The sequence below is a fragment of the Pseudophryne corroboree genome (assembly GCF_028390025.1).
Source record: "Pseudophryne corroboree isolate aPseCor3 chromosome 3 unlocalized genomic scaffold, aPseCor3.hap2 SUPER_3_unloc_1, whole genome shotgun sequence".
In the NCBI taxonomy this organism is placed as follows: Eukaryota; Metazoa; Chordata; class Amphibia; order Anura; family Myobatrachidae; genus Pseudophryne; species Pseudophryne corroboree.
Genome location: NW_026967493.1, coordinates 870,506 through 897,741, shown reverse-complemented (window position 1 = coordinate 897,741; position 27,236 = coordinate 870,506). Strand labels below are relative to the sequence as shown.

Sequence of the window (27,236 nt, the reverse complement as noted above, 5' to 3'; positions counted from 1 at the left end):
GACCCTCAGATCCACCTACCTGACCCTCCTGTGGGACACTGTGATTCTCCTCTGTATTATCCTGGGAATAAAGAGAACGGGGACATCTCTCTGGGGTATTCCTGCTACTGGCCCCATCTGTAGGAGACACACAGTGACTGAGTACATTGTATATATGTGTGTCAAGGAAACCTCATAATTTCTCCTGTGAGCTAAGCTCAGAGTTGTGTATTGTCAAAAGTATAAATTATATGTGGCTAGGGACCCTGACATGACGTTGTAAAATAAGATTTTACTCACCGGTAAATCTATTTCCCGTAGTCCGTAGTGGATGCTGGGAACTCCGTAAGGACCATGGGGAATAGCGGCTCCGCAGGAGACTGGGCACAACTAAGAAAGATTTAGGACTACCTGGTGTGCACTGGCTCCTCCCTCTATGCCCCTCCTCCAGACCTCAGTTAGGAAACTGTGCCCGGAAGAGCTGACACAATAAGGAAAGGATTTTGGAATCCCGGGTAAGACTCATACCAGCCACACCAATCACACCGTACAACTCGTGATACTATACCCAGTTAACAGTATGAATAACAACTGAGCCTCACGAACAGATGGCTCATAACAATAACCCTTTAGTTAGGCAATAACTATATACAAGTATTGCAGACAATCCGCACTTGGGATGGGCGCCCAGCATCCACTACGGACTACGAGAAATAGATTTACCGGTGAGTAAAATCTTATTTTCTCTGACGTCCTAGTGGATGCTGGGAACTCCGTAAGGACCATGGGTATTATACCAAAGCTCCCAAACGGGCGGGAGAGTGCGGATGACTCTGCAGCACCGAATGAGCAAACTCAAGGTCCTCCTCAGCCAGGGTATCAAACTTGTAGAATTTAGCAAATGTGTTTGAACCCGACCAAGTAGCAGCTCGGCAAAGTTGTAAAGCCGAGACCCCTCGGGCAGCCGCCCAAGAAGAGCCCACTTTCCTCGTGGAATGGGCTTTTACAGATTTAGGATGCGGCAGTCCAGCCGCAGAATGTGCAAGTTGAATCGTACTACAGATCCAGCGAGCAATAGACTGCTTTGAAGCAGGAGCACCCAGATTGTTGGGCGCATACAGGATAAAAAGCGAGTCAGTTTTCCTGACTCCAGCCGTCCTGGAAACATAGATTTTCAGGGCCCTGACTACGTCCAGCAACTTGGAATCCTCCAAGTCCTTAGTAGCCGCAGGCACCACAATAGGTTGGTTCAAATGAAAAGCTGATACCACCTTAGGAAGAAATTGGGGACGAGTCCTCAATTCCGCCCTATCCATATGGAAAATCAGATAAGGGCTTTTACATGACAAAGCCGCCAATTCTGACACACGCCTGGCCGAAGCCAAGGCCAATAGCATGACCACTTTCCACGTGAGATATTTTAGTTCCACGGTTTTAAGTGGCTCAAACCAATGTGACTTAAGGAAATCCAACACCACGTTGAGATCCCAAGGTGCCACTGGAGGCACAAAAGGGGGCTGAATATGCAGCACTCCTTTAACAAACGTCTGAACTTCAGGGAGTGAAGCCAGTTCTTTTTGGAAGAAAATCGACAGAGCCGAAATCTGGAACTTAATGGAACCTAATTTGGGGCCCATAGTCACCCCTGATTGCAGGAAGTGCAGAAATCGACCCAGCTGAAATTCCTCCGTCGGGGCCCTTCTGGCCTCACACCACGCAACATATTTTCGCCATATGCGGTGATAATGGTTTGCGGTCACCTCCTTCCTAGCTTTAATCAGCGTAGGGATGACTTCCTCCGGAATGCCCTTTTCCTTCAGGATCCGGCGTTCAACCGCCATGCCGTCAAACGCAGTCGCGGTAACTCTTGGAACAGACAGGGTCCCTGCTGCAGCAGGTCCTGTCTGAGCGGCAGAGGCCATGGGTCCTCTGAGATCATTTCTTGAAGTTCTGGGTACCAAGCTCTTCTTGGCCAATCCGGAACCACAAGTATAGTTCTTACTCCTCTCCTTCTTATTATTCTCAGTACCTTGGGTATGAGAGGCAGGGGAGGGAACACATAAACCGACTGGTACACCCACGGTGTCACTAGAGCGTCCACAGCTATCACCTGAGGGTCCCTTGATCTGGCGCAATATCTTTTTAGCTTTTTGTTGAGGCGGGACGCCATCATGTCCACCTGTGGCCTTTCCCAACGGTGTACAATCATTTGGAAGACTTCTGGATGAAGTCCCCACTCTCCCGGGTGGAGGTCGTGCCTGCTGAGGAAGTCTGCTTCCCAGTTGTCCACTCCCGGAATGAACACTGCTGACAGTGCTAACACATGATTTTCCGCCCATCGGAGAATCCTTGTGGCTTCTGCCATCGCCATCCTGCTTCTTGTGCCGCCCTGACGGTTTACATGGGCGACCGCCGTGATGTTGTCTGACTGGATCAGCACCAGCTGGTGTTGAAGCAGGGGCCTTGCCTGACTTAGGGCATTGTAAATGGCCCTTAGTTCCAGAATATTTATGTGTAGGGAAGTCTCCTGACTTGTCCATAGTCCTTGGAAGTTTCTTCCCTGTGTGACTGCCTCCCAACCTCGCAGGCTGGCATCCGTGGTCACCAGGACCCAGTCCTGTATGCCGAATCTGCGGCCCTCTAGAAGATGAGCACTCTGCAGCCACCACAACAGCGACACCCTGGTTCTTGGAGACAGGGTTATCAGCCGATGCATCTGAAGATGCGATCCGGACCACTTGTCCAACAGATCCCACTGAAAGATCCTTGCATGGAACCTTCCGAATGGAATTGCTTCGTAAGAAGCCACCATCTTTCCCAGGACTCGCGTGCAGTGGTGCACCGACATCTGTTTTGGTTTTAGGAGGTCTCTTACTAGAGATGACAACTCCTTGGCCTTCTCCTCCGGGAGAAACACTTTTTTCTGTTCTGTGCCCAGAACCATCCCCAGGAACAGTAGACGCGTTGTAGGAACCAGCTGCGACTTTGGAATATTCAGGATCCAGCCGTGCTGTTGTAGCACTTCCCGAGCTAGTGCTACTCCGATCAACAACTGTTCCCTGGACCTCGCCTTTATAAGGAGATCGTCCAAGTACGGGATAATTAAAACTCCCTTTTTCTGAAGGAGTATCATAATTTCGGCCATTACCTTGGTAAATACCCTCGGTGCCGTGGACAGACCAAACGGCAACGTCTGGAATTGGTAATGACAGTCCTGTACCACAAATCTGAGGTACTCCTGGTGAGGAGGGTAAATGGGGACATGCAGGTAAGCATCCTTGATGTCCAGTGATACCATGTAATCCCCCTCGTCCAGGCTTGCAATCACCGCTCTGAGCGATTCCATCTTGAACTTGAACCTTCTTATATAAGTGTTCAAGGATTTTAAATTTAAAATGGGTCTCACCGAACCGTCCGGTTTCGGTACCACAAACATTGTGGAATAGTAACCCCGTCCTTGTTGAAGGAGGGGTACCTTGATTATCACCTGCTGGGAATACAGCTTGTGAATCGCCTCCAGCACTGCCTCCCTGTCCGGGGGAGCTGTCTCGAATTCCAGCTTGTACCCCTGAGATACTACCTGTAGGATCCAGGGATCCACCCGTGAACGAGCCCACTGGTCGCTGAAATTCTTGAGACGGCCCCCACCGTACCTGGCTCCGCCTGTGGAGCCCCAGCGTCATGCGGTGGACTTAGAGGAAGCGGGGGAGGACTTTTGTTCCTGGGAACTGGCTGTATGTTGCAGCTTTTTCCCTCTACCTCTGCCTCTGGGCAGAAAGGACGCGCCTCTAACCCGCTTGCCTTTCTGGGGCCGAAAGGACTGTACCTGATAATACGGTGCTTTCTTAGGCTGTGAGGGAACATGGGGTAAAAATGCTGACTTCCCAGCTGTCGCTGTGGAAACGAGGTCAGAGAGACCATCCCCAAACAACTCCTCACCCTTGTAAGGCAAAACTTCCATGTGCCTTTTAGAATCCGCATCTCCTGTCCACTGCCGAGTCCACAATCCTCTCCTGGCAGAAATGGACATTGCGTTTATTTTAGATGCCAGCCGGCAAATATCCCTCTGTGCATCTCTCATGTATAAGACAGCGTCTTTAATATGCTCTACGGTTAGCAATATAGTGTCCCTATCTAGGGAATCAATGTTTTCCGACAGGGAATCTGACCACGCAGCTGCAGCACTGCACAGCCATGCTGAAGCAATAGCCGGTCTTAGTATAATTCCTGAGTGTGTATATACAGACTTCAGGATAGCCTCCAGCTTTCTATCCGCAGGCTCCTTTAGGGCGGCCGTGTCCGGAGACGGTAGTGCCACCTTTTTTGACAGACGTGTGAGCGCTTTATCCACCCTAGGGGATGTCTCCCAACGTGACCTGTCCTCTGGCGGGAAAGGGTACGCCATTAGTAACTTTTTAGAAATGACCAGTTTCTTATCGGGGGAAGCCCACGCTTCTTCACACACTTCATTCAATTCATCAGATAGGGGAAAAACCACTGGTAGCTTTTTCTCCCCAAACATAATACCTTTTTTTGTGGTACCTGGGGTAATATCAGAAATGTGCAACACATTTTTCATTGCCGTAATCATATAACGAATGGCTCTATTGGAATATACACTAGGCTCATCGTCGTCGACACTGGAGTCAGACTCCGTGTCGACATCTGTGTCTGCCATCTGAGGTAGTGGGCGTTTTAGAGCCCCTGATGGCTTTTGCGACGCCTGGGCAGGCACGGGCTGAGCAGCCGGCTGTCCCACATCTGCTATGTCATCAAACCTTTTATGTAAGGAGTTGACACTGTCGCGTAATTCCTTCCACATGTCCATCCATTCAGGTGTCGACCTCGCAGGGGGTGACATCACATTTATCAGCACCAGCTCCGCCTCCACATAAGCCTCCTCATCAAACATGTCGACACAGCCGTACCGACACACCGCGCACACACACAGGGAATGCTCTGACTGAGGACAGGACCCCACAAAGTCCTTTGGGGAGACAGAGAGAGCGTATGCCAGCACACACCAGAGCGCTATATAATACAGGGATACACACTACACACAGTGATTTTTCCCTTATAGCTGCTATAATACACAAGTTTGCGCCTAAATTTAGTGCCCCCCCCTCTCTTTTTTACCCTATGGAGTCTGGAAACTGCAGGGGAGAGCCTGGGGAGCGTCCTTCCAGCGGAGCTGTGAGAGGAAATGGCGCCAGTGTGCTGAGGGAGATAGCCCCGCCCCCTTCACGGCGGACTTCTCCCGCTTTTTTCTGGATATTTTTGGCAGGGGATTTTACACATATATAGTCTTCCTGACTATATTACGTGTTTATTTGCCAAGCTAAGGTGTTTATATTGCAGCCCAGGGCGCCCCCCCTCCAGCGCCCTGCACCCATCAGTGACCGGAGTGTGAGGTGTGCATGGGGAGCAATGGCGCACAGCTGCAGTGCTGTGCGCTACCTTAATGAAGACCGGAGTCTTCTGCCGCCGATTTTCTGGACGTTCTTCTTGCTTCTGGCTCTGCAAGGGGGACGGCGGCGCGGCTCCGGGACCGGACGACCGAGGCTGGGCCTGTGTTCGATCCCTCTGGAGCTAATGGTGTCCAGTAGCCTAAGAAGCCCAAGCTAGCTGCAAGCAGGTAGGTTCGCTTCTTCTCCCCTCAGTCCCTCGAAGCAGTGAGTCTGTTGCCAGCAGATCTCACTGAAAATAAAAAACCTAAATATACTTTCTTTCTAAGAGCTCAGGAGAGCCCCTAGTGTGCATCCAGCTCGGCCGGGCACAAAATTCTAACTGAGGTCTGGAGGAGGGGCATAGAGGGAGGAGCCAGTGCACACCAGGTAGTCCTAAATCTTTCTTAGTTGTGCCCAGTCTCCTGCGGAGCCGCTATTCCCCATGGTCCTTACGGAGTTCCCAGCATCCACTAGGACATCAGAGAAAAGGGGATTGCATTTCTATATCAAAAGCATGTGTTCAAAGCAGATATTGGCAAGCGCTGAACATTGAGGTCTGATAAGCCCAATTAGTTTGTTATGTCAACAGGGGGACTCTGTAAACACACCAGGGAAGTGTGACAAATAGCCCTGCCTGAAAGGAATGTTCAGAAATTTTATTTCCTGACTAGCATCATAAACCTCTGGAGCTTCAACTCCATCCTTAGGAAGATGTGACACAAAGATCACAGACCTTCTATAGATATTACAAGGAGAGTGACCTTCCATTACTGGATATGAATGGGCCCAGCAGAGTAAGGGTTAACCTTTCTAAGAGGTGGGGGCTGATGTGCTGAGGGGCCTATAACTACGTGAATCACTGATAGATCCTTGTTCATTCTGATGGAAGTGGCTACCCATGCCTGGATGGATGTCTATTTTCTTGTGAAGCTTCCTCACAAAGAACTTAGGGGGTCATTCTGATCTGATCGCATGCTAGGATTTTTCGCTGCGGTGCGATCAGGTCAGAACTGCGCATGCACCGCAATGCGCAGGTGGTGTCGTACAAGTGCAAAGCAGATCGTTGCTGAGCGATGGATTTAACGAAGAATCCATTTGCACAGCCGATCGTAAGGAGATTGACAGGGAGAAGGCATTTGTGGGTGTCAACTGACCGTTTTCTGGGAGTGTTTGGAAAAACGCAGGCGTGTCCAAGCGTTTGCAGGGTGGGTGTCTGACGTCAATTCCGGGCACGGACAAGCTGAAGTGATCGCAGCGGATGAGTAAGTTCTGATCTACTCAAGCTGCACGAAACTTTTTGTACCGCTCGGCTGCACATGCGTTCGCACACTTGCAAAGCAAACATACACTCCCCTATAGGCGGCGACTATCTGTTCGCAGCGCTGCAAAAAATAGCTAGCGAGTGATCAACTTAGAATGACCCCCTTAATGCACTACGTAAGAGTAATTAGGTTCCGATTTTCTTTATTCCCTTTTTATTTATTGAGACTGCTAGTAACCTGTATATCTTTTCTAAAGGTCCTTATATTCTTTGTAATTTTTTTACCCTTGTAAGCACAAAGATATTTCTTAATTAGAATAAAAATATAATTTTTAGATCTGACTGCTGTGTTCTTGAACCCAAGTCAAGCGAACTCCATGTTACCTATTATTTCATGAGATATTGAGATTTGTGGTTACAGGTAAAGCTAAAGACGCCTGCAACGTCCATAATGTGTTGAAACACTACATGAGAGTCTCCTCTTACCCAGTGATGTGAGGGGCCGGTGATTCTCCATCATCACGTCCTTGTACACACCCCTGTGTTCCTCTATATACGCCCACTCCTCCATGGAGAAATAGATAGTGACATCCTCACACCTTATAGGAACCTGACACACACAATGACAACAGTCATCACCCAGACACATCCCCCCGTGTTACTGTATAAAGTCCCATTCCCAGCAGTCACCTCTCCAGTCAGCAACTCAATGATCTTGTTGGTGAGATCCAGGATCTTCCGGTCATTGTGTCTCTCATGTATCAGTGAGTGAGCTGGAGGCACCGGGAGGGGGCTATGGGTCTTGGTCCATTCTTTTGACATACGGGGACGGCTGCTGGGTGTCACACTGCAGCCTGTCGTCTCATTCACCAATGTGTGAATCTGTGTATTGAGAAAGACACTACCATTGCATACACTCCCATAACTGGTCACCTTTTCCATTAGGATACTGTTTTCGCAATAGTGATATCTGTGACACTCCCAGATCCCTCACCTCCCCAGTCAGCTCCCTGTGTTAGTAATAGAGGTAAGAGTGATGTCACTGTGACACTCCCAGACCCCCTCACCTCCCCAGTCAGGTCCCTGTGTTAGTAATAGAGGTAAGAGTGATGTCACTGTGACACTCCCAGACTCCCTCACCTCCCCAGTCAGCAGGTAGATGATTTCCAGGGTGAGATCTAAGATGTCCTCAATGACGGGTCTCCTCTTCTTTCCCATTGAAGACTGTGAGAAAGTGATCTGTTTCTGGGGGCTGACCCGAGATGTCCTCTGTAGAACATAACAAATATATACTTTGAGAAATCTGCAATCTCTTTGTATGTAAGTGTCCTGTGTTTTAGGCGCCCATGTCCCTTCTCATGCATCTGACTGCCTGGCATATAGGCAGTTGGTGCATTACTTAGAACGAATAGAGAAGACTGTGAGGTATTAGACCCCAATAGCCAGGCTTTCATGAGATAGAGAGAAGTGTCTTAAAAAAAAGGTTCTAGAAAAGAAATGAAGAAGAACAGAGAGAAAAAGCCTGAGGAAGCCTCTTGTGAAACGCGTAGGAAAATTTGTGCTAGCTGACAGAAGATTCTGGAGTACTACACACTTGGAGATTAAATACATTGTCCTTTAATTTAGAACATAGAGGCCTGAAGCTGCATAATTAAGAAAAACATTTTGTTTTATTAAGGACTACAAAGACCATGGAGGGGGAACGTACCAAGCAGTGTAATGGGTGGAGAAGTGGACCGGTCGAGAAGTTGCCCATAGCAACCAATGAGCTTTCAAGGTACCATTTATCAAGTACATTCTTTAAAATGTTTGGTTGCTATGGGCAACTTCTCAACTTATTTACTCTTTACACTCCTTGATACATCCCCCCGCAACCCCATGCTTGGATTGCTGCAAGTTAGATAAAGAACACATTTCCATTTACATCTCGCCTAACAAGGGTCAGCCATCAGCGATATCTATAGTGAGATAATGTCACACATGGGTGGAATATAACAATGCAGAGGACGTGTCACTGATGAACGCATCACATCTCTCGGTGTCATTATTAGTTATATGTTATATAACAGCATCATTGGCTGCCCAGTCTATTAATATATGGTCGCTGCTGCAACAAATGGCTGATTAATACTGGTTACACAGCTAGCCCGTCACACTGACACAGCTGGCCAATTTAGGTCAGCATGCCCATCCGAGGCATGGTATGCCAGTACTCACATCATCGCTGGAAGGGCATTAGCTGGGCTGCAGAGCTGACGCCATAATTCTCTATGATTTACTTCATTTACAGCTACATTAGTATACACACGCCCACCTGCTAGATATATATCAACCAGTGTGCGCTCAGCGGAAGAGTACTGCAGCTCATTTAGGAGAGTCGTGCACAATGGCATCACATCTAGGCACCAATACCACTGTCTGCTATCTGGGTCTGGTATGGAAGGTTGATAGTAACTAGGTCGACAGTGTCTAGGTCAACCACTATTGGTCGGCAGGGATGCTAGGTCGACAGGGTCTGTAGGTCGACGTGTTCTAGGTTGACAGGTCAAAAGGTCGACATGAGTTTTTAATGTTTTTTTGGTGTTTTTTCCGTACAGTGACCGGGAACCCCAATTAGTGCACAGGCTTCGCTCGTCATGCTTCGGGCAAGGTGCCTCGCTGCGCTCGGCTCAGGTTACTGTTCCCAATCGTAGTCCGCGTGGATCGTAAAGTATGAAAAAGTAAAAAAAAAAAGAAAACTTGTGATAAACTCATGTCGACCTTTTGACCTGTCAAACTAGAACATGTCGACCTAGAGACCGGATCCCCTGCTATCTCTATGTATCTATGATTCTATAATACTATCTATGAGGCTGTGTGTTAGTCTCTTTATGTTTGTATGTAACTTGTAGGCTATAACGATATGTCTCCACAGTATTTACAGTTACCAATGTGTCTATGATTATGGAGGATCTACATCTCTGTGTAACTAAGTCTTTAGCTACGCCTCCATATATGCATCTGTAGCGTTATCTACATCCTCATAGGTCTATGTATATAGGTCTCTATGTATGTGTACTAAATGGTCTGGCACTCATCCCACATCTCCCAAGCAGGATTATCTTCCCCGGTGCCCTCTAATGAATTACAAAACAGCAAAGAAATAGAGGCGGCACTCTCAGGACATGTATAGTAAATTACAGCAACTATTCACTGCAGGTCTCTATGTATGTGTATATGTATAGTGCCGCCTGTGCCTCTATATATGAGTGTATACAGGAGGTATAGGCAGCTATAGTCTCTATGTATGTGTATATGTATAGAGCTGCCTGTGCCTCTATATATGAGTGTATACAGGAGGGTATATAGGCAGCTGTAGCCTCTATGTATGTGTAGATGTATAGTGCCGCCTGTGCCTCTATATATGAGTGTATACAGGAGGGTATATAGGCAGATATGGCCCCTATGTATGTGTATATGTATAGTGCCCCCTATGCCTCTATATATGAGTGTATACAGGAGGGTATATAGGCAGGTGTAGCCTCTATGTATGTGTATATGTATAGTGACGCCTGTGCCTCTATATATGAGTGTATACAGGAGGGTATATAGGCAGGTGTAGCCTCTATGTATGTGTATATGTATAGAGACGCCTGTGCCTCTATATATGAGTGTATACAGGAGGGTATATAGGCAGCTATAGCCGCTATGTATGTGTATATGTATAGAGACGCCTGTGCCTCTATATATGAGTGTATACAGGAGGTATATAGGCAGCTATAGCCTCTATGTATGTGTATAGCTATGTGTGGGCCCCTGCGTGCTGTAAGCAGCTATATAGCAATGACTGGCCCATTACATACTTATACCCTCTGCCGGCGGCGGCTGCTTCCCGTTCCACTCACCCGCCAGATGTCACACACCCGACTCTGGGAGGCTGTTGTGTGACGCAAAACTTCCGGCCTCGTGCGTTCCAGCTGCGCCCCGCCCCCTGCCTTCGCCCTATCTCCTCTTTCCTGATTACACCAGAGCCCCGCCCCCTGCGTTCCACAGACAGGAAGTGGTTACTTATTGGCTGGCATCAACTTTCTCGTGAGCTCGGAGCGGGCGGAGCCTGCAGGCACTGGCAGTAGCAGAGGGAGGACATTGCTGTGTCTGGCAGCAGGTAATGGTTTGATTCTCTATCGGAGTGGGAGAAGGGACCTTCTGACGTACTTAGGGGAGGAGACACGTAACCAGGGGGAGGAGCTACGGCCGAACAGGGTACCCGAAAAGTACCCTCGCCACACTTCGGGCTCGGTGGCTGATTACTAAAGGTAATAGTTGGTGGCGTGGATAGTAGAGGAACTAACCCGCTGGCCTAGCTCCTCCCCCTGACGGAAAAGGTCACTTAGCCCACTTGAATCTAGCATCAACCGCAGGTAATGAGGTACCTCTCCTCACTGTCACTGCGCGGAAGGATATACAGATATTTTATGTTATTGTAATGTTAGAGCAAGGTATGGGGTCTATTACCATACTACAGGTGGAGCAGAATGTGGTGTACTATTGTAACTTTGTACTATGTGCTCTCCCCTCCCACCCCTGTTCCCCTCTCCCTATGTCTATGCCCCTTCTGCTCTCCTGTGTACTCCCCCACCCCTGTGCCCCCTGTAATATAATATATGAGTAGGGAGGCCAATCGCGGGATCCCGGGATTTGGGCCCAAAAATGCCGTGATTTGAATCCCGGGATTGGAGCTTCCAATCCCGGGATTCAAGGGATTACAGTGTGCATGTGCGGGAGGGTGGGTGTAAGTAATAACACTTACTATTAGGCGGGCGGCTGCTGCAGCCATGGACAAGCTGAACGTGGCGGCACTTCAAATGTAGCGCCGGCCGCCAGACAATCAGAGCTGGTGGACCGGCAGCCAATCAGGGAAGCTGCTGCAGCAGCGGCAGCCAATCAGGAGCCACTGCTGCGGCCGCTTTCCTGATTGGCTGCCGGTCCGCCAGCTCTGGTTGGCTGGCGGCCGGCGCTTCATTTGAAATGCCTCCGCGTTCAGTGTGCCCATGGCTGCCGCGGCCGTCCATCTAATAGTAAGTGTTGTTACTTACACTCACCCTCCCTCCCGCACCACTACCTACACCCACCCTCCCGCACCGCTACCTACCCCCCTCCCTCCCTCCCGCACCGCTACCTACACCCTCCCTCCCGCACCGCTACCTACACCCTCCCTCCAGCGCTGCTCCCTACAACCTTCACTGGTCCCTACTGCAATCCTGGGATTGACCGTTTTTCAATCCCGAATCCCGGGATTGAAAAAACGGCCCGGGATTGGCCTCCCTATATATGAGATATAGGATGATCATACATTTGTTTTTCAAATGATTGGTCACTGTTTTTGCTAAGCACACTCCCCCCCCCCCCCAATCACTGCGTGGGTAACTGGGGTAACATGAGGAAGCCTTGGTTGGCGCATGACACCAGTTGCGCTGCCAGAGGACGTGTCCTGCCCAGTAACTTCTCACTGTCCCAAATACATATTATCTGTGTGTGGCTCAACAAGGCCGGGCTGAGCACACCAGAGGAGGTTCCCCACTGCCGTCTCATCTCTCCCCGCATCTCTTTGAATGTAAAACCCCTTTCTCTTACGTCCTAGAGGATGCTGGGGTCCATATTAGTACCATGGGGTATAGACGGGTCCACCAGGAGCCATTGGCACTTTAAGAGTTTAATAGTGTGGGCTGGCTCCTTCCTCTATGCCCCTCCTACCAAACTCAGTTTAGAAAATGTGCCCGGAGGAGTCGGTCACAGCTAGGGGAGCTCTACAGAGCTTCTTTAGTAAAAGTTTTTTTTTAGAGTTTGTTATTTTACAGGGGGGCTGCTGGCAACAGCCTCCCTGCATCGAGGGACTGAGAGGGGGAGCAGTGTCCGCCTTTCGGGGTCTTGAGCCACTGCCTCCGCTGACTGGACGTTGAGCTGCAGAGGGGACAGATCGCGCCCCGCCACAGGGAAACGCTCACCCCGGCAGCCAGCCGCCACCCCCTCACCGTGCTGAAGTGTGGCGAGTTAGTCACTGTCCCCCCTTACAAGCAGGGGCCAGTGTGAAGATGGCGGCTTAAGGGTGGGAGCGCGGTATTAACCGCGGTCCCGGACGGCTCAGCGGTACTGCAGTGCGGCGCTGTGAGGGGCGCCCTGAGCCATCAAGGAACCCTACACTGACCATTTCCAGCCTGTTGGGGTCCGCGGATCTCAGCCAGCAAAAATTTCCTCAGGCCAGTATAATCTTCAAGAGCGGGAAGACAGTGCAATTGAAGGGGTGGAGCTTCTCCTCAGAGCGGACCCAGCAGCGTTCAGAGCCATTTTTCCTGCCTGCAATCACTACTAGTGGATGTCCAGGTCCCTCCAGAGCAACTCCAGCTATCTGTACGGTACCAGGGGGCTGTAGAAGGGGGAGTTGGCTGCATGTAGGCTGTGTCTCCTATTAAGGGACACAGTCAGCGCTGGTTAGGGTCTCCCTATACCTCTAATAGCGCTGTATGTGGGTTGGCTCCAATCTCTGAGTCTCTCTGCCATTCTTGGGGGGAAACTATGTCTAGTAAATACCCTGTGTGTTTGTGGGGTGTTTGGTGTGTGTGACAACATGTCTAGGGACACTGTTTCATATGCTGCAGAGGATTTGTCTTCCCAGGAAGACTCCATATCATGTAATCAGGATTGTACTGTTGTAGCGCAGATCCCAGCTAGAGAGCCAGAATGGTTAGTCTCTCTGAGGGGGACTATTTCTCAGATTTCTGACAGGGTTGCTAGGACTGAGCATGCCACTCAGGTCCTACAATCCTCTATGGTTGTATGGTCTGATACTGCTTCCTCGGGGTCCCCTGCGGTACATTCTCAAAAATGTGCACTTGCAATGCTTACGCAGGATGACACTGACACCGACTCTGACACTGCAGACGGTGACAGGGATGTGTCGAGGGGGACAGCATCACTGGCTAGGGGGGTGCAGTTGATGATTGAAGCTGTGAGGGATATTTTACATATTTCTGACACAGCTCCTGAGCAGGTGGAGGAGGCCTTTTTTACTGATAATAAGAAGCCCTCCCTCACCTTCCCGGCATCCAAACAATTAAACGCTATCTTTGAAAAAGCCTGGGAAACTCCGGATAAGACATTTCAGATCCCTAAGAGGGTCTTGGTTGCTTTTCCCTTCCCAGAGGAAGATAGAAAGAAATGGGAGTCACCGCCGATAGTCGACGCCTCTGTCGCCAGGCTGTCCAAACAGGTGGTGTTGCCATTGAAGGACCCGGCAGGTGGCAAGGTGGATGCTACGCTAAAATCCATTTACACGGCTTCCGGGGCTATATTACGGCCTACTATAGCCTGTGCTTGGATTGCAAAAGCTATTGCCAGGTGGTCAATCACTCTGCAGGAGGAGTCGACTTCGCTGGATAAAGGTGACGTTGATGTATTTTTACGCCATATTCAGAATTCTGCAGGGTTCCTGGTAGATTCCATGAAGGACCTGGGTTCCATGGCTGCTGGGATCTCCTCCATGTCCGTCTCGGCTCGCAGGGGTCTCTGGCTGCGCCAATGGTCTGCAGATGCGGAATCCGGGAAGAGTGTGGAGGGCCTACCCTATACAGGTCAGGCTCTCTTTGGGGATGCGCTGGATGCGTGGATTGCCACGGCTGCCGCGGGTTAGTATCCTTTTCTCCCCTCAGCGGCACCGACTACGAAGAAGCCTTTTACACCAGCCACGTCACAGTCCTTTCGGCCCGCGAGGCCTAGGAAGAACAAGTCTTTAAACACCTTCTTCAGAGGTGGTCGTGCCAAAGGAAAGAAACCTGCTCCTGCAGGTTCCCAAGCCCAGAAGCCCGCTTCTGATGCCCCTAAGTCCTCCTCATGAAGATGGACAGCTAGGCCTGGAGGAGGGTCAGTTGGGGGCAAGACTGCGGCAGTTCAGCCACGTCTGGGTGTCATCTGGCCTGGACCCCTGGGTCCTGGATATAGTATCCAGGGGGTACAGTCTGGAGTTTCAAGATCCCCCACCTCACCGTTTCTTCAAGTCAGGCTTGCCAGCTCTGCTGGCAGACAGAACAATTCTTCTGGAGGCCATCAGAAAATTGGTGGTGTCAGAGGTCATTGTTCCAGTTCCACCTCAGCAGTGGAACAAGGGTTATTATTCGAACCTTTTTGTGGTACTAAAACCCGGATAGTTCGGTAAGGCCTATTCTAAACTTAAAGTCTTTGAACCTTTATCTCAGGGAGTTCAAATTCAAGATGGAATCTCTGAGAGCTGTCATCTCAGGACTAACGGAGGGGGAGTTCCTGGTGTCTCTAGACATCAAGGATGCTTACCTCCACATTCCCATTTGGTCGCTGCACCAGGCATATCTCATGTTTGCGCTGTTGGACAATCACTATCAGTTCCAGGCGCTGCCGTTTGGCCTCTCCACAGCACCAAGGTTTCACCAAGGTGATGGCAGAGATGATGGTTCTCCTCCACAAACAGGGGGTTAACATAATTCCATATCTGGACGATCTCGTGATCAAGGCGTCGTCCAGGGAGAGGTTGTTGCGATCCATCGCGCTCACGACACAGCTGCTCAGGAAGCACGGCTCGATCCGGAACCTTCAAAAGTCTCATCTGGAGCTGACAAGGAGGCTGTCTTTCCTGGGAATGATCCTCGACACATAAGTGCAGAGGGTATTTCTCCCGGTGGAGAAAGCATTGGTGATTCAAACAATGGTCTGGGATGTTTTAAAGCCTACCCGGACATCGGTTCATCAATGCATCCGCCTTCTGGGGAAGATGGTGGCCGCCTACGAGGCTCTGCAGTACGGCAGGTTTCATGCTCGACCTTTTCAGCTGGACCTCTTTGACCAGTGGTCGGGCTCTCACCAACACATGCACAAGAGGATTCGCCTGTCTCCGAAAGCCAGTATTTCACTCCTCTGGTGGCTACAACTTCCACACCGTTTGGAAGGCCGAAGGTTCTGAGTTCAGGACTGGATCCTTTTAACCACAGATGGAAGTCTAAGAGGTTGGGGAGCAGTCGCTCAGGGGGAAACCTTCCAAGGAAGGTGGTCGAATCAAGAATCCCTTCTCCCAATAAACATCCTGGAGCTAAGGGCCGTGTACAACGCCCTTATACAAGCAGCACACCTTCTACAGTATCGAGCTGTTCAGGTACAGTCGGACAATTTGACCACAGTGGCCTACATAAACCGACAAGGCGGAACGAAGAGCAGGGCTGCAATGTCAGAGGTGTCAAGAATCCTCCTCTGGGCAGAAAGGCACGCTGTAGCGATGTCAGCAATCTTCATTCCGGGAATAGACAACTGGGAAGCAGACTTCCTCAGCAGACACGATCTCCATCCAGGAGAGTGGGGCCTCCATCCGGAGGTGTTCAAGGAGGTAACCGGTTGGTGGGGGGTTCCTCACATAGACATGATGGCCTCCCGCCTCAACAAGAAGCTGGGGAGGTACTGTTCCAGTTCGAGAGACCCTCAGGCAGTGGCGGTGGACGCACTGGTAACACCGTGGGTGTTCACATCAGTGTATGTGTTCCCTCCACTTCCTCTGATACCAAAGGTTCTTCAGCTGGTAAGAAGAACAAAGGTTCTGGCAATCCTCATTGCTCCGAACTGGCCAAGGAGGGCTTGGTATGCGGATCTGCTGGATCTTCTGCTGGAAGATCCAAAGCCCTTTCCTCTTCGGGAGAATCTGCTACTGCAGGGGCCGTTCGCCTATCAAGACTTACCACGGCTACGTTTGACGGCATAGTGGTTGAATGCCAGATCTTAGCTTTGAAAGGTATCCAGAGTAAGGTTATTCCTACCCAGATTCAGGCTAGGAAGGGGGTAACGTCTAAACATTACCACCGTATTTGGAAGAAATATGTTTCTTGGTGTGAATCCAGGAAATTCCCTGTGGTGGAGTTCCACCTTGCCCGTTTTCTCCTTTTCCTGCAAGCAGGAGTGGATATGGGCCTGAGATTGGGCTCCATCAAGGTCCAAATCTCTGCTTTGTCTATCTTTTTTCAAAAGCAATTGGCTGTCCTCCCTGAGGTTCAGACCTTTTTGAAAGGGGTTCTGCACATCCAACCTCCCTTTGTGGCGCCAACGGCTCCCTGGGATCTTGATGTGGTGTTGCAGTTCCTACAATCAGGTTGGTTTGAGCCTCTACTGGTGGCTGACATCAAGTTTCTCACGTGGAAGGTGGTCACTTTGTTGGCCTTGGCTTCTGCCCGACGCGTGTCGGAATTGGGGGCTTTAACTTGTAAAAGTCCTTATCTGATCTTCCATGAAGACAGGGCGGAACTTAGGACTCGTCCACAGTTCCTGCTCAAGGTTGTATTGGCTTTCCATATCACCGAACCTATTGGGGTGCCAGTGGCTACTGACTCCTCAATTGCTTCAAAGGCCTTGGATGTTGTGAGGGCTTTGAAGTTCTATGTGAAGAGGACAGCTCGTCATAGAAAAACTGACTCTCCCTTTGTCCTCTATGATCCCAAGAAAATTGGGTGTCCTGCTTCGAAGCAGTCGATTTCAATCTGGATCAGGTTCACTATCCAGCATGCATTTTCTACGGCAGGGTTGCCGTGTCCGAAATCGGTTAAGGCCCACTCTACTCGTAAGGTGGGTTCTTCCTGGGCGGCTGCCCGGGGTGTCTCGGCCTTACAGCTTTGCCGAGCTGCTACTTGGTCTGGTTCAAACACGTTTGCTAAATTTTACAGGTTCGATACTTTGGCCTCTGATGACCTCAAGTTTGGTCAAGTAGTCTTGCAGGAGCCTCGGCGCTCTCCCTCCCATACTGGGAGCTTTGGTACATCCCCATGGTACTAATATGGACCCCAGCATCCTCTAGGACGTAAGAGAAAATAGGATTTTAATTACCTACCAGTAAATCTTTTCTCGTAGTCAGTAGAGGATGCTGGGCGCCCGCCCAGCGCTGTGTTTTTCTGCATTGGTTTTATAGTTCAGTACTGCCTGGTTCCTAGGTAAGTTCTGCGTTATATACTGTTTCAGCTGGGCTGAGTTTTCCGGCATGTTGGTTGGATTTGTGTGTTGTGTGAGCTGGTATGAATCTCGCCACTATCTGTGTAATTCTTTCTGTCGAAGTATGTCGTCTCCTCGGGCACAGTTTTTAGACTGAGTCTGGTAGGAGGGGCATAGAGGGAGGAGCCAGCCCACACTCTCAAACTCTTAAAGTACCAATGGCTCCTGGTGGACCCGTCTATACCCCATGGTACTAATATAGAACCCAGCATCCTCTACAGACTACGAGAAAAGGATTTACCGGTAGGTAATTAAAATCTTATTTTTACACCGCCAGCGTATAACACGGGTTATTGCACATGAAGGTGCATAACCCGTGTTGCTGCTCGGTGTGAAAGGGTCGAGTTGGATTAATCCGGGTCGAGTGACCCAGTATTCCAGCTCGGGTAGTTTGCAGGGTTGAACACACTGTGCCGTGTAAATGGGAGCCAGGTCGCATCTACCCGGCTTCCCGTTTACAGTGAATGTACGGGCGGCTCTTGGAGAGTATGTGACCTGCAAATCATGCCCCCTCCTCGTGTCATCGGCAACGCCACCACACCAGCAATATGCTGGGCTTGTGACTGTGGTGGGAAAGGGGGCTGACAGCTGACACGGGTCGCAGCCGGGTAGCACCTGTGTCAGGCTCCCGGCTGCGACTCGCAATTTTAGTCTAAAAGGGGTATAGGTGATATTGTGAGATCATCATGTGGGGGCCTGGGGGGTAAAAAGAGAGAGATCATCCTGCTGTCTGTACTTTTGATTCCCCCATGCAGTGGGTGCCAACAACACCACCTCCTCCATAATCTCACTTCTCCCCACTCTCGTATCCCCGCCATTACCTCCGTCCTGTCCCCGCCTTTACCTCCGTGCTGTCCCGGCTTTTACCTCCGTGCTGTCCCGGCTTTTACCTCCGTGCTGTCCCCGCCTTTACCTCCGTGCTGTCCCCGCCTTTACTTCCGTGCTGCCCCAGCCATTACCTCCGTGCTGCCCCAGCCATTACCTCCGTGCTGCCCCAGCCATTACCTCCGTGCTGCCCCAGCCATTACCTCCGTGCTGCCCCAGCCATTACTTCCGTGCTGCCCCAGCCATTACTTCCGTGCTGACCCAGCCATTACCTCCGTGCTGCCCCAGCCATTATCTCCGTGCTGCCCCTGCCATTACCTCCGTCCTGTCCCTCCTGTCCCCTCTGTTCTGTCTTTGCATCCTCTGTCCTTGTCCTGTCCCCACTGTTATGTCCCTGTCCCACATACAGTCCCACATACACAGAAAATAATGCGCTGTCAATCCAAATGTCTTTTTATATATAAATTCTTTATAAAAACATTTCTGCAGCTGGGTACACATGTTTCCACAGGGAAACATCGGGGTGTAGCGTGGATCTGGATCCAGAGGCACCAACAGGCAAAGCTTTAGCTGTCCCAGGATGCATAGGGGCCTCCTCTATAACCCCGCCTCCAGGCACTGAGAGCTCAGTTTTTAGTTGGTGGCTGCAGCAGCAGGTTACTAAACAGGGGAGTGCTCTTGCAGCCCTGAAAGCTTTTTTCTAACAGAAATAATTGTGTTTTTTCTTCAGAGCTGGCAGCCCTGTAACTCAGTCTGACTTCAGTGCTGCAGCTCCATCACCTCCCAAGCGGCGCCGCATATTCCCGCTGGCCTGGGTACTTGTGGCGAGGATCACTCTCCAGGAGACAGCGTCAGTTGAGAATTTGTGTACACTGCAGATTATATTGTACGAGTAGTCTTCTATATCCCCCGGTCTTCGGATTGTGCTGTGATATACTAGTCCAGTGCAGCTTTATTGTGATATAAATTCTGCATTGCGTGTGACTGTCTGTGCCTGTACTGCTGTGTGGTTTCACTTTCAGTGTTTCCCAGCTATACCTATCACTATATTGTATTCCCTGGTCTAGGTGCGTTTGGGTCAAGTAATATAGTTGTACACAGTGTTTATTCAGATATAAGTATATTACATCTGTGTCACAGTCACGCTATACCTTATCTGTTCACTCCACAGATTATTGTTATTGTCCGGCTATAATCGTACGTGTAAGTCCACTTGTTTACATTGTGCAATGTCTAACAAAAAGGGCAGCAAATCTGCGGAAGCTCCTGCAACATGCAGAGCATGCTCCGTGGCTTTATCAGAGGAAGAATTGTTACATGATTGTCTCTGTACTGATTGTCATGCACCTCCCAGTCAGTCCGCAGCCCCTGCACTTAGTCAGGAGCCACCATGGGCAGTATTCACTACCCTGCTGGGTACTCTTGTGGAGCGCCTTGCGGCCCCATGGGGCCGCCTGTGCCATTACCTCCACAAATTGTCACTATGGTAAACCCGCCTTGGGCGGAAAATTTGTCTAACCAGTTGCAGAAATTAAATCATTCCTTGATCAGGCAAAAATCTACTCCAGGTCACTCTCAATTCTTTGGGTCATCTAAGCGGGCTGCTTCCTCCTCACAGTCTACTAACCTCTCTGACATTTCCTCTGACGAGGAAGGGGAGCATACGGTCCTACCTGACACTGACTCCTGTGTTGCAGATGAGGACGCTCCTTTAATGGTAGATGTCCCTGCCTTGATAATAGCTCTTAAGCATATTCTCCAAATCACAGATGAGGAGAATTCCACTACAGTGGCTAAGAAAACTGACAAGCTTAATGGTTAAAACTGTATTACCCCATTCTGATCATGTAGTGGACATCAGACGGGAAACCTGGTCTAACCCAGGACAGAAATTCCCTGTTCCCAAAAGGGCTTTAGTTCTCTATCCTCTCCCTGTAGAGTTATGTACCAAATGGGAGACTCCACATCCGGTGGACTCTTATGTCACCCGTCTCGTGGTGTCGTCCACTTGTCACCTCTCTGAAGGAACCGACAGATAAGCGCATTGAGGGATGCCTGAAGTCTATTTATTCCCTTACAGGGGCTGTACATAGACCCACTATAGCTGCCACTTGGGCCGCAAAAGGTATCAAGGTGTGGGTTCAGGAGCTAGAGGATGAGCTACCTGAGGATATTTCTGACAATGCCAGATAATACCTGTCTCATATTGCCAACGCTTCTTGTAACATTCAGGAGTGTTGGCAGCCAAGGCGTTAGCTACGTCTGTCCTGGCACGCCGCATTCTGTTGTTGAGGTCATGGAAAGTGGACTTGGGGCCTAATTCAGACCTGACCATAGCTGCAAATTTGTTAGCAGATGGGCAAAATCATGTGCACTAGAGGAAGGGGGGGCAGATATAACGTGCAGAGAGAGTTAGATTTGGGTGGCGTGGGTTCAAACTGAAATCTAAATTGCAGTGTAAAAGTAAAGCAGCCAGTATTTACCCTGCACAGAAACAACATAACCCTCCCACATCTAACTCTCTCTGCAAATGTTATATCTGACTCCCATGCAGTGCACATGGTTTTGCCCATCTGCTAACAAATTTGTAGCTACGATAAGGTCTGAATTAGGCCCTTGAACTCAAAGAAGACTTTGGAAGTCCTCCCCTTCACTGGGGACATTTTGTTTGGGGAAGACCTGAATAAAATTGTCTGAACTGGCAGCTGCTAAGACTGCTTTTTTCACCACTACTAACCCTTCTCAGAAGGCAAAAAGTACCACTTTTCGTTCCTTTCGGCCTCAAGGGAAAGCAAAAGGTCAGTCATACCCTAGACAATCCTGCGTTCCCAAAACCTCCAAGCCCAAGACGACTTATACAGTTCGCCCAGGTCAGGCTCACGACCGCTTCAGACGCTGGGGTACTGGAAGTTGTCTCTCACAGGTACTCTGTCTCATTCAAGAGACGTCCCCCTCACCAGTTCTGCACACCGACTCTCCCGTCAGATCCATTGAAAGCGTAGTCTTTACAAACGGTTGTAAGTTTCCTCCTGTGTACAGGGGTGGTTGTGCCGGTTCCTCTGTCCCTACTACTCGACTCTGTTACTGGTTCCGAAATCCAATGGGTCATTCCGGCCTATACTCAACCTCAAGTCTTTCAACAAATTTGTGAGAGTATCCAAGTTTCGTATGGAAACGCTGCACTCAATAGTTCTGGCTATTGAACCCGGAGACTATATGCAGTGATCGCGCACAGCAAAAAAAATTGTGGGCCCCAGGGACCCCTCACTTTAAAGAATTGGGGTCCTCCTCCACTATTTCTGGGTCCTATCACATATTATGGGGTGTGAGGGCAGGCAGTACTGGGGGTTTTAAGGGGGTAAGGGTAGATAGAAGTTTGGGCAGTACTAGGGGAAAGGAGGGGGGTAGGGATAGGCAATACTGGGGCGGGGGGGGATAAGCAGGCAATAGGATATCTGTGACATTACACTGGGTGTATACATATTATGATACTGGGTGTACACATATATATATATATATATATAACACAGAAACCTCGTAAACACATACAGCACTGCTGAGTGTATAGAAGTGATCAGCACATGTGCTGATCACTTCTATACACTCAGCAGTGCTGTATGTGTTTACGAGGTTTCTGTGTTATCAGATTGTGTGGATCTGGCACCCGGACTTCAATTTAGTATTGTGTGCAGTTCATGAGACGTGTATATATATATATATATATATATGTATGTAGCATATGGTTCGACACTCTGGTGAACAGAAAAACTGTGTCCGGGGCCCCCACAAACTATATTCATAGCATATTCAAAACAGTGCGGCTATAGACAGACGACACTCGACACAGTGGTAACGGATATCAATTGATTGAAACATTGATAATTGATGAAGTTGTAATTTTTCTACAGCTGGGAGTGCCTCACTCTGTCGGATATGCTGTATTATATATGTATATTTGACACATGCCCTGTATAATGTCACTACAAAGATCCCGGGCAGGTCAGTCACATACATAATGATTAAATATATATATATATATATATATATATATATATATATATATATATATATATGTATGTGATTGCCCTTCCCAGGATTTTTGTAGTGACATTAAACAGGGGATGTGTATATATAGTACAGCCTCTGAGGTAGAGGCCTCCTTCCCTGTATGATCTTATCTTTTATGGTTGAGTCACCTCTGCTACAGCTTCTCCAGAGTTATACCCTCCAGCCACTCGGCCCCCGCGTGAGGATGTACCCTACATGGCAGACATGCAGTCAGATCACCAGCCCTGTGGAGACCTTATCCTTCTGTATGAACGCGCTGTGTGCAGGGAGGAAGCTGCCATCACACAGCACGGTGGGGGGGGGGGTGCCTGTAGCTGGTCAAGCAGTCTTTTCTTGAAGGCTGGAGCGGCGCTGGCGGGCCGGTAGGAGGGAGCATTCTCGGGAGGTGCAGGCGGTTATTGGCTAGGCAGACGGGCAATGAGCGGCTTCCTGCAGGACGCGCTGTGGCCTCAGCCAATACCATTTCAGTATTGGCTGAGCCGGCGCACACAAGAGTCTGACTCACAGCGCGTCCTGTAGGACCCGCTCATTTTTAAAAAGTGAGTCCCCTGCTGTGTGTAGCGCGTAAAAACGTGCTATAGCGGGTATTTTGCGAACACTGTTATATGGTATCCCTGGATATACAGGATATGTATCTGCATATTCCTTGTTACTGCTGATTAACTTTCAGGAAGAAAAAGCAATACCTTTAACGTATATTTGTGCAGGACGCTGCGACCGCTAAGCGTGTGTGTGTTGCACCCCTAACAGATGCGTACACGTTGCGTGCGCACGCCGTCACGCTGTAAGCACAGAGTAGCTACACGTGAGGCGGAATATACTTTATAACCCCTAGCAGGAAAGGGACACGACACCAATTGTATTTAAATATGTTGGGATCCGACCCACCAACAGTTATTTACTAAAAGGAGGTTACAACAATAATACATTCACAATAAGAGAAGAGGCTGCAATAAATGGATACATACGTTTGTTCGCCAGCGCCACCCGGTTCCGGTCCTGAGTCTATCTGGATAGATGACCTTTCGAGAATGTGTCTGACCGGCCAGGCAGCGTGGCTTTTATACATTAGTCCAAATCATGAAACAATGGAATCTGTAATCTCTTCACCCATAGGTCAAAGGGCTGGTCATTTACAGTACAGGAGGGGTCATAGGTTGGTTTGAATAGGTGGGCGATGCCTAGTCCAGGTGCACTTGCAGAGGTTATCTACTGGGTTCCCGCCGAATATCAGAGTACAGTAAATACAGTGTAATATTAATATTCTGTTCCTGCGCATAGATATGCGCAAGAGCGTGCTATCTTCTGCAAACTGCTACCAGAATATTGCTCTTAAAATACTGTACAGCTGGATACCAAACACCACCTCCTAACCTAATTCTGTCACCTCATATCCTGTAAAGTCGAATCCCTCTGTTGTTGTACCTTTTAAACAAATGAAACTCGCTGGTGTGGTGCGTGTATTACTATGTGTAAATTATGTGCTATGTGAATTAAATATGAGATGTCTTTGTCATGCGAATGCATATGCTACCGTAATTACTCATACCACGCGCTAACACGCAAGACCGCGCAAGCAATTATACGTAGCTTGCGAGTATGCGCACGCACGGCAGAACAAGCACCCGCATGGAGGCCATCTGTGTGGTGTTTGTATGTGATGAATGTGCCTGTAATATTTTCGACTTAGACAGTCCACCCTTTGGCAGTCAATAATAACTGCCACACATAATTAATAAACTGAAAATATTATCTATACAATATATACAACGTTCGGATGACTGGGGGAGAGTTGTAGGTGGGAAATGTATAACCTAGTGAGATAGGAAAAAGCATGTATGTATGAATTAATGTCTGAGGGGCATGTATCATCGTGCCGTACATGTTCTAAGTAAGCTTCGAGGTATTGCGAAGTATACATTAACTCCTTCTTATCCCATATCAAGGGTCTGTAAATGGGCAAACAAACACTACCAAGCTCTTTCTAGGCAAGGCCAGTAGCACTAACCTTTCCGGCTTCTTATACCAACAAATAGGGAGCACATTTATCTGATGATACATGGAGGGGAAACATATGTGAGTGCTAATATATGTGGATAACATCTGTCGACTATGTGTGCCATTAACTGGAGGTTGCAGAGATGAGGGTAAGACATATTCATATATAAAGAAAATACATTCACATAAAATTTGGGTATGGTTGATGTCTTTTCTGGTTGGGTGTTTTTGGATAAAAGGGAAAACAGAGAAAAACGGTGAAAGAAACAGGCCATGAAATTAATTTGCAATCCTTATCATAAAGCTGTTTCTACAGATGGGTCATAAATCAAATCTGCTGCTGTGACAACGCCCTCGCTCCTTAGACTCATTCAATTTGTGCTGTGCTTGCGCCGTGTCAGAATTTGAACACACCTGAATATCAAACCAATAATTATGATGACACCCAGGATACAAAGGAGAAACTTTCCTACAGTCACAATTACACTTTGTGTCCATTCTCCTAACCCTGAGAACCATTTGCGTGGGTTCAACCATGAGACCCAGCCGGTCAGTTCATTACCCACAGCCGTCAAGGTAAGGTTGTGTTTCCTCCGGAACTCCCACTTTAACTTCAAGATCTCGTCCATCTTTTGATCGATGATCTCCGTGTGGTCGTCAGTGCTATTCGTAATGTACGTACAGCACTTCACACCATATTGAGTTGCCAGAGTAACACAGTACCCACCTGTCACAGCCTTCTTGTAGGCTTGTAACTCCCTGCCCGTATACCTGAAGGTGTCATCATACATCTCAGTGATATTATCTATCAAGTTTGCTAGCGCATGGATATACCTATAGTTTATAGTTCCTCTGGCAGTACGGGTGATGTCTAATGCGAGAAGGAACTGAATCCCGGTGGATTCTTGTAACAAATCAGAGGCTGCGTGCTCTGTCCTATCTATGAGGTGTCTCTTGATGATGTGTTCATAATGGGTATGAGTATAAGGAGTCTGAGCGTTGCGGTGAATGTCTTTCATTTTATCGTGCGTTATGGTCATGACCTCTGGTAGTACTCTCCCAATATAGCACAACCCTTCAGAGCTCGGAGTAAGCCACTTGTACGCTTTCCTCCCACATATGAAATATGCATCATCTGGGAGAACATAAGGGACAAAATGTAACAACACCATATCACATATCTTCCTTATAAAGAAACCAATCCCTAGTTCTCTCATTTGCTCAGTACAAGTATCGGGCTGGATGATGTGGGCACAATACCCCTGCGATACTTTTCCAACCCACATGGTTTTAACCCCAGGTGTATACCTGTACCGAAAAATACCTCCCACTTGTGGCTATCTAACGTACAAGTTCAGAGTTGATGGGAACATTATCAGCTCTGTGTGAAAAGGTCATTGTCTGGTTATTCCAAGTCACTTCCCAATTTCCTAGTTTCTGGAAATTGGACACATTAAAACATAATAATGACCTATCTACGTGGTAGTGGTGGAGCTTAAAGCTAGGGGGCCTAGATATATTGAATTTCTTGTCCACCGGTCTCCCACCCCGTAATTTGAGTACCTCATCTATCATTAAAGGATATGGCACTAATCCCGACTTACTCTGTCCTTGAGGTACTTGAGAGCACACCCAGCATTCAGTTTGGTTTAAGACCGTACCCACTAATGAGTGGTAATCACTCAAAGGATGTCGGCCAATGTCAATATTACTGTTTGACTGACATCTCTGGATGCACCCATCTTCGACTATGTTCTTACAATCTCTACATATACAATATTCGTCAGACAATAACCCTTCACAGTGCCTCCGAGCTCCGTGACTACCAGATCACTTACTGATACCAGCCTTTACTAAAGTGATGTGCTGCTCCTGAGATCCTGCAAATCCGTACTCGCCATCAGAACCCATTGCAGATCCTTGCTCGACGTCTCTGGGACCCTCACAAAAACAGATTGTCCTGATCAAAAACAGAGTCACCGGAAAAACCCAAAACACAGTCTCTTGAGGTAGATCCATTTCATTAAGGAGCAAAAAGAAAAACAAGAAGGGAAATAAAAAAAGAAAAATGCAGTGGGGGGATGAAAAAAGAAAACTGGTACGACAACCGTCTTTGATTGTGTTGTTCTCCGCGCTCAGGTGCTGTTCAACAGTCCTGCCTCTCAGCTTTCCCGGAACAAATTCTCTAGTGATACAAGGTTCTCTTCACCTTGTTCTTTGTCACGAGTTTTCGCTGGGTCAGCAACCTTCTTGCGGTGGGACGAATGGACCCAAGTCTCTCTCTCGGCAACCTTTAGTACTGTCGTGCTGGTCAACAATACTTGATACGGTCCTTCCCACCTGTCTACGAGGCAACCTGAACGTAAAAATTTTTGAATCATCACATAATCCCCAGGCTCAATGTCATGACAATTGCTGCTTGGTAGGTCAGGAATCGCCAGCTTTAGATTCCTTTGTTGTTTTCTCAGTTGCTGGCTCATCCTAACCAAATATTGCACAGTTATTTCGTTATTGCACTACAAATCATCCTGGGGGTCTATCATTACATGAGGTTGTCGACCAAAAAGAACTTCGAAAGGTGATAAGTTAAGCGGTGACCTGGGAGTGGTTCTGATGCTGTACAACACTAGTGG

General features: G+C 48.7%; 2 protein-coding genes across 6 annotated transcripts in view; one reads left to right on the top strand and one right to left on the bottom strand.

The window, feature by feature from the left end:
* The window catches only part of LOC134983080 (oocyte zinc finger protein XlCOF7.1-like), a 70,618-nt gene that overhangs the window by 38,467 nt on the left and 4,915 nt on the right, over positions 1 to 27,236 (bottom strand). The window contains exons 2-6 of the mRNA XM_063948775.1: positions 10,572 to 10,706; positions 7,828 to 7,956; positions 7,378 to 7,569; positions 7,174 to 7,297; positions 20 to 117 (exon numbers count right to left, since the gene is read on the bottom strand). Of these exons, the coding sequence (XP_063804845.1) occupies positions 20 to 117; positions 7,174 to 7,297; positions 7,378 to 7,569; positions 7,828 to 7,956; positions 10,572 to 10,706 (678 nt within the window). The remainder of the gene's footprint in view (positions 1 to 19; positions 118 to 7,173; positions 7,298 to 7,377; positions 7,570 to 7,827; positions 7,957 to 10,571; positions 10,707 to 27,236) is intronic.
* LOC134983096 (gastrula zinc finger protein XlCGF66.1-like) overlaps positions 10,890 to 27,236 on the top strand; it is a 62,467-nt gene continuing 46,120 nt past the window's right edge. For all 5 annotated transcript variants that reach the window (XM_063948798.1, XM_063948797.1, XM_063948796.1 and 2 more), the window contains exon 1: positions 10,890 to 11,087. The gene's annotated coding sequence lies outside the window, so the exon portion shown is untranslated. The remainder of the gene's footprint in view (positions 11,088 to 27,236) is intronic.